This window comes from Phaethon aethereus, assembly GCF_964289735.1.
Source record: "Phaethon aethereus genome assembly, chromosome: Z".
Taxonomy (NCBI): Eukaryota; Metazoa; Chordata; class Aves; order Phaethontiformes; family Phaethontidae; genus Phaethon; species Phaethon aethereus.
This window is the reverse complement of record NC_138577.1, coordinates 66,539,431-66,556,193: the sequence shown is the minus strand read 5'-3', so window position 1 is coordinate 66,556,193 and position 16,763 is coordinate 66,539,431. Positions and strand designations below refer to the sequence as shown.

The 16,763-nt window shown below is 40.1% G+C and overlaps 1 protein-coding gene across 2 annotated transcripts in view; it reads left to right on the top strand.

Annotated features, from left to right (window-relative positions):
* The window catches only part of MCC (MCC regulator of WNT signaling pathway), a gene marked incomplete at both ends in the record, with an annotated part of 207,246 nt that overhangs the window by 159,998 nt on the left and 30,485 nt on the right, over positions 1 to 16,763 (top strand). For both annotated transcript variants that reach the window (XM_082012897.1, XM_082012898.1), the window contains 5 exons: positions 3,367 to 3,573; positions 13,204 to 13,350; positions 13,680 to 13,769; positions 14,450 to 14,598; positions 16,344 to 16,484. In XM_082012897.1, the coding sequence (XP_081869023.1) occupies positions 3,367 to 3,573; positions 13,204 to 13,350; positions 13,680 to 13,769; positions 14,450 to 14,598; positions 16,344 to 16,484 (734 nt within the window). The remainder of the gene's footprint in view (positions 1 to 3,366; positions 3,574 to 13,203; positions 13,351 to 13,679; positions 13,770 to 14,449; positions 14,599 to 16,343; positions 16,485 to 16,763) is intronic.

The window sequence follows — 16,763 nt, the reverse complement described above, 5'->3', positions numbered from 1 at the left end:
ACATGCATAGTATGTCCTTCTTCCTTCACAAATGCTTCCAGCAAGGTGGGTTTAGGAAAGTTCTTGAGCTGGAGATGGTGTCTTTGTGTTTAATAGTCATGGGTGGAATTTTCTTCCATGGTAGTATCAAATGTGTTCTTTAATCCGTCTAAAATTTTGGCCTCCATAAATTGTGGTAGGAATAAATTCTACCGTTGAGTTACGCCTTGTGAAAAAGTGCTGCTTTTTGCTTCTTTTAAACCTCATGCTTGCTGATTTCATCTGATGTCATACCTGTAACACAGGTAAGGAAGCTCAAGCAGAGAGTGCTGGTGACAATGTCAGAGACAAGGCTGGAATCACCATGATATGATATCCTCCCCTGTGCTCAGAACACTACACTGTATCCTGTAATCTGTGAAATTATACCTGAATTTATCTGCTGTGCAGCAGCATGCCAGATAAAACTGCTCTGTAATACTCCTTTGAAGAAAAATAAACAAGCTGGTAGTTTACATACATATATCCATGTGCAATGTTTATGTTTGATTTACCATGGAGGATGGTTACCATGACGGTCGTCAAACTGGAGAATTGTAGTAATAGTTCAGTCAGCAAAAGGATACTGATCAAGTCAAAATGAAGGAGCAGAGAGGCAAGCAGAAAGGTCCCTCAGCTTTGTTAAGGACTATAGGGCAGCCCTCAGTACGACTGTCAGACTCATGCTGATCCTGTCACTGCCTGTGGGCAGATGGTACTTGTGTACACACATCTGTACTTGTGTGGGTGGGTGGTAGCGGCGGAGCCTGGAGAAACCGCAGCAGCCTCTCAGTCTGAAGATACCTCCGTGGTGTTGAGCTATTGCTGCTGCTTCCTCATGGCAGTCTTCCTCTTTCAGTCTTGCTCCAGGCTTATCACCCCCAGTAGTGCTCCAAGGGGGAGAAGAGGCTTGGGAAAGGGAGGGATTGGAAAAATAGCAAGGGAAAAATAGGGGCATGGGGAGTAAGGAGGAAGGAGGCAACAGCAGAACTTGGCACTAGAAGGGTGCAGCAACAGCAGGGGAAGTGCATGAAAGAGGAGAGGAGTTTTGAGGGAAGACGGGAGAGGAGAAGACAGCAAGGAAGAGGCACTGTTGAAAATAAAGCTTACATCAAGAGAGAATGCTCCCATTGCAGAGCTTTTCTTCACGTTGTAAGATTAACCACCCTGTGCTCATTCAGAACTTTAACTCATCCTTGTGTTGTGTTGAAATAACTTACCTTGTCATACTTTGAGACCTATAGGTCCAAGTGAAACTAATATAAGGGAGAGCTGCAGCTTCTTTCATCTTTGAGAGATGTTGCAAGGCATTGCTGTCTTAGAAAAGTAATTTAACCTTACTACCAAATGTAGAATCATAGAATCTTTGGGTTGGAAGGGACCTTTAAAGGTCACCTAGTCCACCCCCCCCTGCAATGAACAGGGTCATCATATGTAAGCAGAATTATAGTGTAGGTACTCATCTCAATGGAGCTTTGTATTTATGACTGTAAACCTATTGCGGTTTTATGGAAGGGAGACGTGAGATAGGATTTTTAAAGGGTAAACTGAAGCTGATTGCAAAAGTTTTGTCCCTGCTTCTTCCATAGAGGCATCTTGAACTAGTTGTTAAAAAGATTTATTTCCTTTTGTGTGACTGTCTTTTCCTCCTCACTAAGGGGTCTTCATAGAATCATAGAACAGTTTTGGTTGGAAGGGGCCTTTAAAGATCATCTAGTCCAACCCCAGATATCCCCCAATATCCCCAGATTTAAAATTTCCTTTTCTATAGTGTGAGTTGATGACTTGGATTCAGCTAAGCCAAGCAAGAATATAATAAGGAGCTAGCAGAAAGAAAAGTAAAAAACAAAGCCAAACCAAAAAAGTAGGTAACAAAATGGGGCCACCCAACAGGAAAGCAACTTTGCAGAAAATTTGGTGTAGCCAAGAGTTATTCTTTATGACTAATGTATTGATAACAATAAATAACCAACTATAATGGACAAATAATAAAATTTCACTGATACCTCAGTGTCAGTGCTGAACACACTGGGAAGATCTCTTGCAGAAAAAAAGCAGAGTTGTATTTTGAACTTGGTTTGTCATTTTCAGCTGTACTCTAGGTGGTTCTTTACATCCCTCCCAAATTAATGACATAAACTTTAGTTAGTAATTTTTGTTATTAAGTCCTTTTGAACAAAACAACTAAGTAGACTTATTTTTAACCTTGGTACAGGAGTTACTTGTTTTCCATATTAAACTGAAAAGCATAGGCTTTAGCTATAACTTGTTCTTGGATTATCCAATGAAATGAAACTTCCTAGGTTGCTAGTTACATCATATATCTATTTATTTTCCATGTTTCTTCCTGCCATTTTAATGCAGGCTGCTTTCAGAGAGATTCGAAAGCTTATAAGCAACAGTTGGAGGGGTTTTGCTTGTTGCAAAGGTCTTCCATAAGCAAAAAAATCTAGCACAGGCACAGCATGCACTGTGTGGTAGAATCAGAACTGCGTGTAGTTACCTGACATGTTGAGTGTTACGCTGTGTTTCAACATGTTGAATGACCAGTCTGACAGTGAGTTTAGGCACGGCCGTATTCCCTTGCTGGTGGTGTGTGCGTGAGGTTTAGTTTCACCCAGTGGAAGCTGCTGAATATCCTTCATGCTGAACGGTGCCTAGGAGGCACAGTTCGGAGCAAGGGGCAGAAAATGCTGAATGGCATTATACATCCCAAAGAAACCCAGCCCTTATTAGGGGCTAGAAAGGCTATAATGTCTTCTGGTATAATGTAAGCCTAGCCAAGGCCAGTTTTCTTTCTTTTATCTGTCACCTCTAGGAAAGAACATGCTCAGGGACATGTGAAAGAAGAGTCCTCTTTTTTAATGTCCCACTCTTTTCCTTGCCCTTATGTGGAGTTGGTCTAGAACAAAGAAAGGCCCCGTACCATGCACATTCACAGGCTTCTACTTTCTGCCTGTTACTCAGACAGGGAAACAAGCAGCACAGTGCTCACCCATGACAAGCAGTCATTAATTTGTTTTAAAGTGTTCTGAGATGAAACTACGGAGATTGCTGTCACTCATGGGTGCCATGCGTTATATTTGCTTATAAAACATCCGTCTGCTTTGGTGTTGGACAGTATGAAATATTTTAATAAAATGGTCAAACTATCAAACAAAATATGCACTAATTTTGTTTGATATTACTTATCAAACAAAGGAAGCAAACTAATGGTATTGTGGGGCTGGGTGTGTACCTGTAAGTGTATATAGTTGCCTGTTACGCGCTCCTGTCCTGCATACCATTAGTCTTGTTCAATCATCCTTCTCCGCTTCTTTCTTGGTTTTGATGACTCTATTTTTGCAGACCGTAGAAGAGATTGAGGGTGTACTGGGACGTGACCTTTATCCAAATCTATCCGAAGAGAGGTCTCGATGGGAAAAGGAGCTAGCTGGCTTGCGGGAAGAGAATGAGAGCCTCACGGCCATGCTGTGTAGCAAAGAGGAAGAGCTGAACAGGACCAAGGCCACTATGAACGCTATTCGTGAAGAAAGGGACAGACTGCGTAGAAGGGTAAGGCTGCTGCATAGATGATGGCTTCTTGTTCCTCCTAACCTGTATAATTTTGTCACCAGAACAAGCTTCTCTTTAATCTTGCTTCCTGTACTGGCTGTAGGGCTTTTTGATTTTAAAGCTAAGCTATACAAGTTACAGAACTGGGACAAAACTGAACATAATTGAAAAAGAATGTGTGATGAACAGCCAAGGTGTACAACAACCTGATGTCAGAAATCATGTGTTAACAGAAAACCTGATACTCATCTCCAAGGAAGCATATGTAACTTGTCTATAGAGAAAGCAGATGTTCACTTAGTGTATTTTCCCGTGAGGCACTTTTTTTTTTCCTGTAAACAACAAATATTTCTTTGTTTTTGATGGGAATTCAATTTGTGATTAGGAGAAAGAAAAAGAGCAGGACTCCTGTCAGTGGGTAATAATTCTCAGAACTGAACAATGAGTAATCCCAGCCATGTCCTGCTTCCGCGTCTACATTTTATGATGCTGCAAGGTCAAATAAAGGCCTTGTTCTTTATGTGGAGTCCAAAGTAAAAAAAAAAATGGAAATTTGTTCACAAAAAAGCTGAAAGATCCAAGAGAACGTGACCTCAATCTCTGTTACTTTTGAGATCTGTTAACTTTGTCCCTGTTAAATCAGCAGTGTTCTGGCTAGATATGAAATAATTTTGTTTTTCAAACGGGCAGTTTAAGTTTGTGTTCAATTTGAATGACAATTGACCACCGTATCTTGGTAAAATTATTGGAAGTGTTGCTCTTTACCTACTGGCAGCAGATCAACCTTTTATGCAAATACTGTGTTTCTAAAACAACATAGTTCTGTAGTGACTGTATCATTTTAGCATGAAGCTGTGTTGTGCAAGACTTCCAGTCTTCAGGTAGAGCGCCACAAATTACCTTTGCAGAAACTCTGCAGCCTCTCAACACTAAAAAAAGTTATCTGTGATGAGGGAAGAATAGTAGCCTGCTATGATACAAAACAAGACCACTTCAACTTTGCCTTTGTAAAATTTAGTTTTATTATACACCATAAGTGTAAGTTGTTTCCGGTCCTGAAGTTTTTGGCCTGGCTTTATAGTGACACTTGTCTTTAAAGAGAGGCAGTACTACTCCTTGAGCTAGAGAAGTAGCATTTATGCACCTGGTGAATTATTGTAGGATCTGTGGCTGGGGGAAGCAGGCAGAGAATAGAAACCTGTGCTTGTGAAATTTGCTTACATAAATGCAGGTATTGACACTACAGATGATACAGATCAATATTGGGATATCAAACAAGAAAAAAATAGACAGCCTTGAGGATAGAATTAATAGAAAAATATTTAAATTTTGAGAAGTACGGAATGCAAGTTAAGCCGCTTAGAAGATTGATAGCAAGAATTTATGCTGACAGCCAGGAGCTCCTCACTTGAAAAACAGAGAAAGGGAAGGAAATTGGTGTTTGTACCCTGCGTGGACAGCATAGCTGTGCCGTTGATGCATGGTGGCACGTTCAATCTTACCAGTTGTACCAGATGAGTTATTTCCAGTGGAGATTGGAAAGACTGTATAAAGAGTGGTGAGATCTGATCTGGAATGTTATATGTAGCTCTTGCATCTTATGCCTGAAAAGGTTAATTTTAAATTGGCAAAAAACGAAGTAGAAGATGATCAGAGAAATGGGTAGCTTATTTGGAGAAGTGACTTGAAGAGATTGTCCTCTTCAACTCGGCAAAGCAAAATCTGAATTTGATTTCTCTTTACAAGTGCTGGAGAAAGCATGAAAGCATGGGAGCTAATGGCTGTTCAAACTTAGGGACAAAACTGGATCAAGAACAAATTAATATAAACCACTCATGGCTGTATTAGGCCAGAAATCAGACTATGAGGTGGCCAACAGACAAGAGGATTGTGGTTCTGAAGAAACAGTAAGGACTAAGGCTGCTGACTTACTACTTTGAAAAAGGAGGTTTAAAATACTAAAGTTGTGTTTGTATAATGAAGCGTATGGCTATGCAGGGATACCTGTTAAAATCGGGATCGTTACGGACCCCACTGGTGTTCAGGCCACTGGGCCTGGAGGAGGAGAGTCTTGAACTGTTCTGTAGCGGCTGCGAGCTGTCTTGCGTGTACAGCAAGCCGGTTTAAATGTTCGTTCCTCTTTAATGAAAGAAAATTCTCCTTGGGTAGAACGGATAGATGTCTTGCCCGGTAGGTAAAGGGTTAATGTTAGGTTGGCACAGAGCATGGCAAAATCAAGCAGCCTCCATATTCAGGCGCAGCTGGTAGGTCTTTTTTTTCTTCGGTTGTTTTCATTTAGTTTTCACCTGTAGAGGACTTCACTGAAATACGGTTTTTAATATCATCCTGAACTTGCAGAACAACTGGTTTATTGCCCCCACCAGAGAAGTTTGTTCATGGCGTATGACCCTGTCAGTGACACAATTGTAATTGTGGCACTGGAAACCATATTTGTATTTTTTATGTAACTTTGTGTCCATAGTTGCAACAGAAACGTTTTCTTTGACCTATTAAATATTTTTTGTATGCCACCTGAACTCTGAGTCACTTCAGATTATTTCCCTGGAGAGTGGGAAAAGAGTTCCAACTAAAATTTAGTTATTGTTCTTCTCAAATTAAATTGGGTGAAGCGAATAAGCTTGAAGTTGACCAGATCAATAGGTCTGTTACTTTGGACCGATGTCTGTAATCAAGCAGAGTGCTTTCAATACATTTTTCTCAAGCTTGCTGGAGGTTTAATTTAATTAGGTATTTACTGTGCTCAGTTAACAGATTGGGCTGCTTTCTAGAACAGTAGCTAAGAAACAACAAACATATGGAGTTTGTTTCTCACGGGTCATTAGTAAATGAGGTAATCACTTATTTCTGTAAGGTGCCTGCAGTGTAGCAGCTAATTTCATAACACAGAGGTTTATTTTACCTCTGTATGATATTGCCGTCTTAAGAATAAAATCTGTTTAGGTCTGGGCCAGTCAGTGCCCTATTCACTACTCAGTGAATATAGCTGACCATAATCCTGAATCCAGCAATAACAGGTAAGATGCTGGAAAACTTCTGTTCCAGTTCGTGGGATTATTATTACATGAGAATAAGGTTGTAATCAGGTCAGCACTATTTACAACTGCTATAGGTAGTAGCAGGCTTAAATAGTAGTAAAAAAAGTAGTATTTGTGTTCTTGCACAAAATCTCCTGTATCCACCAGGGGAGTCAGATGAGCAGCACTGATACAGCATGTAAACTCCCATCGTGACATCAGAGTGAAAGTTGTGCATTTATTACTGCCCATACAAGTTGCCAGATGAGTAGTGCCTCCGCCCGGTCCCACGCAGCCCGTTGGCATAAGAAGCGGTGGGTGTGGGCGGTGTGCAGGCTTCCCTGAGGCTGTTCTGAAGAACTAAGACGCAAGTGAAAAGGCAGTTCCAGCTCTGGAGGTCTGTTAAGTCTGTTCTCTGCATAAGCCATACATCAAGTCGTTCAGTTAATCACATGCTTTTAGTTGTGAGGATTGTTCTGTATCTGCTCTAAACTCGGCTGAATTCAGCAGACTGACCAGAACAAAACCAGGCTTAGTATTTTAGCTATCATTGACTGAAGACCTTCATAAAAGCATAACCTGCAGAGCAGCAGAGAAGTGCCATTTCAGTGCGTGAGACAGCTGCCCAGATTGCCCCCACTCCAAGAAACTTTACTTTAGTACGCGGGCTCTCTCAACATACCTTGTTCTTGCAAAGAGTTGAAACCTACCCAGACCACAGCGGGAGTCAGATCCTTGGCCTCGCAGGCATTCTTGAGCCCACACTGTTCTCAGATGACACAAAGCTGGCACAAGCTGCTCGACTGTCCTTGTTCTGGCATCATTTCTGTTGGGATCAGGAGGTGTTGTTCCAGATTGCTAGAGAACACTGGTATGTTATGGGCCTTCAGAGATTATTATCAGCTTGCACAGCTTAAAGTGATCCTCGAATTGTTCTGTCTCTGTGTCTCTTGGTGTGCACCAGAAACCTGAGGTAGCAGCCAAAAGCTATTTGCATTCTCCACCTCCTTCAGTTGCATGGTATTTGCTTATGCAGCAGTATCTGCTTAGCTGTTAACGAACTAGAGCTTTGCGTCCGTTTCCAAGCTTATATGCAAATGCTCAGTGATTAATATGAAATTAAATGAGAAAAAGCCTGAGATAGGCTTACTGCCCTCGCTTGCGTTTGTTTCCGCTATGTGCTAGCCTGGATCAGAACTCTTCAGTCGTGCTCGGGGCTGTGAGGGAACCACCCTTCAGCTCTCATGTCGCGTCCTGCCGTGCCCGTGGGTTTTGTTGCTTTGCGTCCTTTATAGAGGTGCAGCACCCAGATCTTTCTGCATGGAGCACTGCACGAGGGACTTTTGGCTGAAAGGTGTCAAAAGCAGAGGAGCACTTGCTTGGTAGTATGTTTGTATCAGCCAGTGCACTGTCCTGCTACTTCAAAAAGCGGTACCTATAAGCCCTAGCAGCATACCTCTTCTCCTGCAGTTTGCTGTGTCCGTGTGTTGCTCCCTTTCGCCATTCCTCAAAATAATTGTTCAGAATGCAGATTGATTTTCAGATCTGCCAGAGGAGTAGCGCTCCTAGTGACCGTTAAGTTCTTACATACTCCTTGAAAATAGACATCTTTGCAGAGGAGAGAGATTCTGTAAATGCCTCCCTTGAACTGATGAGTGCAGGTCTAAGCTCATTCGACTCCAGAGAATTCATTGAGGAGATGGCCCTTATAAATACCAGGAAAGACTTCTTTACCATACTCAGTCAACCCCAATAGACAACCTGGAGGAAATCAGACCTTGTTAGCTCTGGTGCTCACAGTTTAAGAGGGGCTGAAAATTATCTGACTGAAAATAATCACCACTAGGCCTGAGGGAAGGGGTTAGGGGTGCCTTAGGCTGGGAAGGGCCATGACCACTCAGCAGCTTGAATTGTCACACATTGGTGACAAATCTCGTTTTTCATCTTCCCCTCCACAGATCTGCAGTATACATGAGTAAATTAGAAAATGAGAGAGGTGTATTAACTTCCTGTGGTTTGTTGTACTTCATTTTCCTCCTCTGTATAACAGGGGGAAAAAATTGAAGCGGTATTAAAATGCTGGGGAAAAAATGTTACTACTTGAAGGGTTCAAAGATACTGCATGATGAAACAGGTCACAAATAGAGTAGAAAGAAAATAATCACAGGCATGCCCTTTACTTGAAACTGGTTTAGGAACAAAAGCAGCAGGTGTCCTTTGAATGTGGAACTCAGTGACAAAAACCAGGCAGTTTGTAGCTGTGTTTTTTTATTTAGGATGTCTTAACAAATCATCTAGTTGTGAGTATGCACGTGTAAAATACAAAGAGTAAAAACATGTTTCTTAGATTCATGATTATAGATAATGAGTATATTCCACTAAAGTATTTTTCTATAACCCACAGTGCATTTCTGCAAACATGTCCATGATGCTTCTTAACCACTGAAGAAGTTTTTCATAAATCTAACTTCACTGTAGTGTGTCAGCCCCCTTTCTCTTCTACCCTGGCTGTCGTCTTATTTAGTTCCTAAGGTACACATCAGAAATTATGCTTTATTTTTCCCTATTTCCTACTCCAATTCTCAGCACTCAAAGGGAAAAATTAGAAATGCAGCTAAACAATTGCTCCATATTGCTAAACATAAAATATTAGTAAATAAAATTTCCAGTTGTGCAAGATTATATTAATAACTTAGGAGCCTCTGTTTGCACCTGACTTATCTTGATATCTAGGCTATCCATTGCTCTGAAGTCTAATGGCTCTGTTGCCCTGTGTCTCACTTAATGTCCCTGCTCCTGCCCTTTCCAAGGTTCCAGCACTTCTTTACTTTGTAAATTCTTTGGCCTTCCTCCAGCTGTTTAGAAGATCTTTGCCCTTTCTTTTTTTAATTGTGGATTTCACAGATATTTCCCTGGATTTCTCCTTTTTCCCTCTCTTCTAGCCTCCTTTTTTTTTTTTTTCCTCCTGATCATATAATTAGATCTGCCTGTTGGCCACTTTCCATCTCAATTTAGAGTTTTAGGGCTTTATGGCAATTTTTATATCCTTCTGGATGTTTCCGACTTTAATATGATGCAAGACCTGAAGGAATTTTTCTTTAAATCCTTCCTTGTTATTCCTCTCAAACTCACAAATACACACTTTCCCGTATTTCAGTGGAACTTACTTGGTTTTCTTTCTTGTCTTCACCCATTAGATTTTGACAGTTTTGTCATCCATTTCCTGTAAGATCTGCCCTTCCTCTCTCTCTCATTTCTCAATATTTATTGTGTGTCATGAGCAGTACGGCAGTTACCTTCATTCTACTAATAAACGTAACCTTCAGAATAATTTATACTACATTAGTAACAACACTTAAGACTGGCAGAAGTACTGAGCAGCGGTGGTCAGACAATTTTTAATCGTATTTTTTAAACTAGTTTTTTCATAACTCATGCATTCACCAATCCAGAGAAGAAACTGGCTTTTCTGAATTTTTTGTTTTGTTTTGTTTTTTTGTTTTTTTTGGTTTTGTTATTCCTGTTTTTTGGTCTTCCTTTATTTTACCTGTAGAATTACTACTAGTGTGGAAAAGTACTTTCTGAGGAAATGGTCCATACTGCTCTATTTACGGTGGAGGTTTGGGTGACCAGAAATAGTTACCTAAGCTGCCCCTGGGCAGTCTGGTGGGTGGGCAACCCAGTCATGAGATCCTGGCTTGGTGAATGTGCGAATTGTGAGATCGGTGATTTTACAGGTCAGACAAACTTGCCCTGTTATCCTACTCAGAATTACCATCCAGTACTCAGCGTTGCTAAAGTTAGTGCAGTTATTTATAGCAATTAATTCAACATGTAATTTCTCAAGTGAGGGCCTGAATCAGTAAATGCGTCAAGAAGCATGAATAAGCAGACAGTTTCTTTAAGTTGCGGTTGCTCCTATGATACAGTATTAAAGCAGTGGCTTGCATAGGTTGGTAACTGTGCTGTGCTCTGAGTTTGCTTTTATAAATGCTTTCATGAGCAAAGCTTTGCCTGGCTACAGTCTGAGCTGTGTTCATTTTTCTTTCTGTTGCTAACGTAGTTTTACAGATCCTTAAGAATAATTAGCTTTGTAATCATGGCCAATAGTCACTGCTCAGTACTAAAACATAGACTAAAGGAAACCTATCTGCATTAAAGTTTTATATAATACTGTCCTTACATAAGGTGGTTTTAAACTTTGGAGTCAATGCTTGGCATTTTAAGCAACTTTTAACTCCCTGTTTCCTGGTTACCCTTAAATTTAGAATGTTAGTTTGACCTGAAATGTTCTAGGACTAGCTTCTGGGCATAGGTGAATGTTTTAGCCATTTTTAGTCAGACGTTGAGGCAGGGATTTGATTTTTATGATAAGCACATCCCTAGTGGTTTTCCCATTTGTTTGCTTTTAAACAATGGTGTAACTTAAGCACTTGGGGAATTATGGGGAAATAGTAATAAGTGTGATTTTGATTTAATGAAGTTTTGGGGTTGTGGGTTTTTTTCAGTGTTAATGTCACAGTAAAAATTCTATCTGCACTGTCATTCCACATCTGCAAGCAGAAACAAGAATACATGGTTTATTTCAGTTTTATGCATATCAGCAGGCTGAAATGATTAGTTTGCATCAGTAGAGCACTTCTGTCCTTAAGGTTTGTATTAGTGCAGCTGTACCCATGTTGAAATTATATATGTCTATATGAACAAAGGAGGCCTCAGCTGCAAATATGTAGAAGATACATGCTATGAATGTGCACTTTACACACTCTGCTCAGCTAATTTCATGATGTAATTACAGTTAAGATGTATAATTCCAGGGCAAGGACCCATATCCATTTTTCAGCAAGTTACTTTAAACATTGGGGATTTGATTTGAGGTTTTGTGTACTTCATCTTTTTTTTGACAGAGAGACCAATGGAGTTGTTTGGATTCATTTTGTTTAAGGTGTAACACTCCCCACCACTGAACAGGGAAGTTATGAGTGCAGTTAGCCTTTATGTGCTCTTATTGTTGCCACTCACAGCTTTTTATTAGTAACATGCAATTGTTCTCTGGCTCTCTTATGTAAATTACATGTGTGTTTTTTTCTTTTTTGTAATTTGCACATACCTAAAAATTCTGTTATTTTGACAGTAAGTCCTTGGGCAACCTGACCGTCAGTTTGCGTACAATTGAGGGAGAGGCAGGAGTACTCCTCTTCAGGGAAGTAGAAGCAAACTCTGGGGGATCGTAGGAGGCATAAGACACTGCTTTGGTGGCTGGAGAGATTTCCAGCTTGAACTCCTTCCTCAGTGCAGTAGGTTGAAAGGATCTGTATTGTAGTGCAGAGAACATGTTGACTGCTGCTTCTTGACGCAGAGATTGCTAAAGCACTGACCGTGCACTTGGTGAGCCTATAGCTGAAGAAAGCCTAATCTTTAATGCAGCTTCAGATACTTGTTGGCTAAGGGAATTCAAGTTGCTTAATCAGGTCTTTTTGTAAATGTATTGCATTTAGTGTAAAATGCCACCTTGTTTTAGAGAACAGGAATCAGAGTTGCATTTCATGCTACAGGGGAATATCAAATGGAATGAACTTTTATTTCACTGGACTTTTGGTAAATGTTCACCAGTTCTGTTTTGCAGATGGGCTGTTCCAACAAAATCAGCATAGTAACTTGCATATTAAAGTAAACACTGTATACTCAGGGAAATTTCCTCTTCAGATGGTTTCCTCCCCCTTCTCTCACCTCACACTCTTTGTTTGAGATTGCATGGGAAGAGCAAGCTCTCTCACTTTACCTTGTGGCATAATTGTTGTGTTAAGCAGACCATTTATTTTTTGTCTGTTAAGAATTATTCCAAGGTAAACACTAGAATCTTTAGCTCAGATATACTTTGGCTCCTGCGGGCTTTTTTTTTTCCTTACTGTTTTTTTCCTTACTGATTTATTACTTACAATATCTTTTGACGTCAGTTCTACAAGTATCTGGTGTGTTATGAGGACCACGCAGTGTTTGCAGTGTATGTTCACAGACAGCATCTGCAAACTGTTGGTTGGGAACTTTCCAGGTATTTTCTTGTCTGTACATTAGTCGCTATATGGTAGCTTTAACTGTAGTTTTGATAGCACGATTAATGTTTGAATTTCTTTGACCTTTAAATATGACAAAGTCATCTTGTAATATATTTCTGTCAAGAGTTTTTTCAGCACTGGAGCTTCCCATTAACAGCAGGATCATCATTTGATTTGTTTAGGCATCATTATCTTAGGCTGGAGTATTAGTTTCACCCCAGAGGGAATAATTTCTATCCATATAGTACAGCTGCACTGAAGGGGTTATATGAAACAAGCTGAAACTTTGAGTCATTACTCTACAGTATCACACTTGCATATTTCCACCTTGCAAATAGTTCAAAAAACTGACAACAGTGGAATTTTAGATCAACCTCTATTCATCTGTTCCCCACATGAAAACTTCATGGCCACCACAGGACAAAATACAACTTCTGTGCTCAAACCAGAAGCAATTAGGCTTGGCTAGACAATGAGAAGAATCTCCAAACTATTTAAACCATAAAAATGGAAAAAACCAATGTTATGTTTTATTGTAGGTGCGGGAACTGCAAACACGTTTGCAAAGTGTGCAGGCAACAGGCCCGTCCAGCCCAAGTCGTCTCGCTTCTGCCAATCGACCCATCAACCCCAGCACGGGAGAGCTGAGCACAAGCAGCAGTAGCAATGACATTCCCATAGCCAAGGTGAGCTATTGTGTGTTGCAGTAACGCTTCTCATTATCTGAGAAGAAGCAGGCTCGATTTTAAACAGCTGCTGTGGCAAGCATGTGATTAACTGGGGGATGTCTAGAATCCCCAGAGAGTTTTCTGGGGTCCTAATGAGCCCCATGAACTTGAGCTGCAGAAAGGATTTAAGCGCTAATGATCGTAATCCTCTCAGTTACAACACAGGTGTCAATTTTATAGTAGTTTTACTTCAGATTTGCAAGTGTAGCCAGCGAACAAATGCATTTTGTGTAATCGCTGTTGGAGTGTGGGTCCCTGTGTAACCTGTGCAGCATTCTGACTTACAGATTGCTGAAAGAGTGAAGTTATCAAAGACAAGATCAGAGTCTTCATCATCTGATAGACCTGTCTTAGGATCAGAAATCAGCAGCATAGGGGTAAGGACTAATAATTATGTGCATGCATGCTACCTTCTAAAGATGACCCATGTTCCATTAAAAGCAGCATTGTTTTCTTACTAACTTAATACATGAGCTAATTGAAAATACTTTAAAAGTTATTTTGAGAAAAAATATTTCAACAGAGAATATTTCACCCAGTATTAGGATCTCATTTTCTCATAATTGTTGGCGAGAAATCATTCTCTGAGTGACTTCAAGAGGATAATTTTGAAGTCAACTCATCCAAAATATTATTCTTCAAGAAAAGACTGGTCAGTTGCATTTCACAACTTGACAGAGAACTGGGTTCTGCTTTCTAATGCCAATGTAAATCCATAGTGCTGTTGTTCGTGTGTATTAATACTTGTTTCACTGAAGAACTTAGCTCTGACCTTTTGCTAAGCTTTCAAGAAAGTAAATAAATTGCATATTAGACTTTTAAAATGTATGATGAAATAGTGGGCTTCACCCTTTGGTTAGTAGAATTTTAAATCAAAATAGCTTCTTAAAGTGGAAACTTTTAAATGTTCTATTCAATGTAGAATTCATAGTAAATACTGAATAATGAATGCCTTGAAGTGGGTGCATGTTAGCCAATTCAGTTGCCAATGCAGACTGCCTGTGGGAGGAATCCGGTGGTTATCTGTTCACAGTGATCTATTAACTGCCCTGTGCAGGTGTCCAGTACTGTGGCTGAACATTTGGCACATTCCCTCCAAGACTGCTCAAATATCCAGGAAATCTTCCAGACTCTTTATTCACATGGATCTGCTATCTCTGAAAGTAAAATCCGAGAGTTTGAGGTGGAGACAGAGAGATTAAATAGGTAAGGTGGAAGGTTAGATATGCTCAAATGTGTTGTCTGCTATTAGCTTTGTTAAAGTTACTACTTTTTCATCCTTCTTGAACATTTTTTAGTTCAGTTCCAGCTCAACTGCGGCAACTGCAGATAAACATGGAATGTAGTTGGAGAAGACTGAATTGTAGGTTAAGGATTCTTTCCATTAGTATGACAGTTTGGTCATACATTATTACGTCAGCATGGCACCTCCACCTGTGACGATTTGCATTGTAGAGTGTCCTTCTCTATGGCTGACCAAGCAGACATGGCATCTTTTTTCATAAGATACATCACTGCTAGAAATAAGGATTCCCATAACTTATTCTCCATCATTCTGGGATTAGCTTGCTTTGTTTTGTCCTGAAGAAACAGAATTATGGCATTAACTGTATCAGTGAAGGTACTGATGTATGGTGATGTGACATATATACCAGTAAATAGACTTCTGTCTGCAGAAGACAGATTCCAGCTTTCTGGTTGCAGTTAAAATACTGCTGGTGTTATCCTTCAGTAGGCTCTATGAAAACCAATGCTTCATGTCCTCTTTGGCACGTAGAAACAAAACTGTGGATCGACAATGTGAGAATCATGTCTCAGCACATTTCCTTCCAAGTTCTCTCTTCCCCACAGCTATCTCAAATTTAGTCTAATCAGTACAATATCTCTTTTATTTGTAGCTCATGTTTTTGCAGTGCTGCAAAATGTGATCCCTTTTTTTTTTTTCTTTTTTCTGTGCACTGCACAATTATGCTTTGACAACATGTATCCTTATAGGAGGTGTTGCGGAAGATGTAGGAGATGAAGCATCTGAGGGTTCTAGCAGCTAGGAAAGTCAGGGCCTTATTCCGATCGCTGTATAAATGGTATACTAGCCCTTCTTCATCTTCTTGTGTTAACGTTAAGAAGTCAGTGGTTTTAGAGTTCTGGATGTCACTGATTTTTTCATGAGCTACCTGTCCAAATTTTGAAATCATTTGCCTGTCTTTTTTCGGTGCATGTCCAACTCTTAGGATTAGATGAGTACATTGGTGTGTAGTGCAGTTATCAGCAGTTTACAGAATAAACAGTAATACTGATATTCTGAAACCTCATCTTCAGATTTGAAGTTAAGCTCATTGAGAGGAATATTACAATTAAGTTCTGATATGAGCTTCTGTTCAACTGTTGCCAGAACTTTTGGAGATTTCATTGCCTCCTTGAAACTTCGTTCATATTTTGCTAGTTACCTCTCTAATCACAACCAAAATATTACTTCAGGTGAAGCAGTTGTTCTGGATGCGCCAAAGAAAGGGGGCATTTATGTAGCTGCATGATCCCTACGGACACCCACGTATTGCACTAATGAATATGCCACCTAAAACGAGAAGCATATGTGGCAGCAGGAAGTGAGGAATGGAGGCAGAAAAATTAAGCAAAAGGTTAATATGAAACTGTTCCGTGCAGTGCTGTGGCTACAAAATAAGAATACAGTTTTCATTTGCTGCTGTTGCACAGGTTTATGATTACATTTTATGGGAAGGAGAGGAGAAGGAGAAGAGGCTGTTCTAAGAGAAATTACTATCCTCTTGGCTCTTGATATGGGACACTGAACTGATAGATTTTGCCATCTTCATTAAAACCTTGTGTAGACCAAATGGTATTTGTTGTTTTAAATTATGATTGTTCTAGAGTTTTCAGGACAGTGTCTGCAAGCTAAGCTTGAAGGTTGCAAATTACTTCCTTTTCTACAGCCGTATTGAGCACTTGAAATCCCAGAATGACTTGTTGACAATAACACTGGAAGAGTGCAAGAGCAATGCTGAGAGGATGAGCATGCTTGTTGGGAAGTACGAGTCCAATGCCACAGCCCTCAGGCTTGCATTGCAGTACAGGTATGTACCGACACAGAGGGTGTCTCAGCCAGAAAAGGAGGGAGTGAGGGAGACTTGATAGAAGTCTTCGAGAGTGAAATTGTTGGTGTGCCATATTAACACTGTTTCTTCTTGTTTCCTTGCTGAAAAAATGCCTCTTTGGTTAGACTACTCAATAAACTATAGAACTGAAGTTACTGATAAAAGTGTATTTCAACCCAGCAGTAGTGAGCTTGATCTACTAGAAATGTACAGATTTATCTTTTCATTTTTAAGTACTGAATTAACATTTGAATTAGG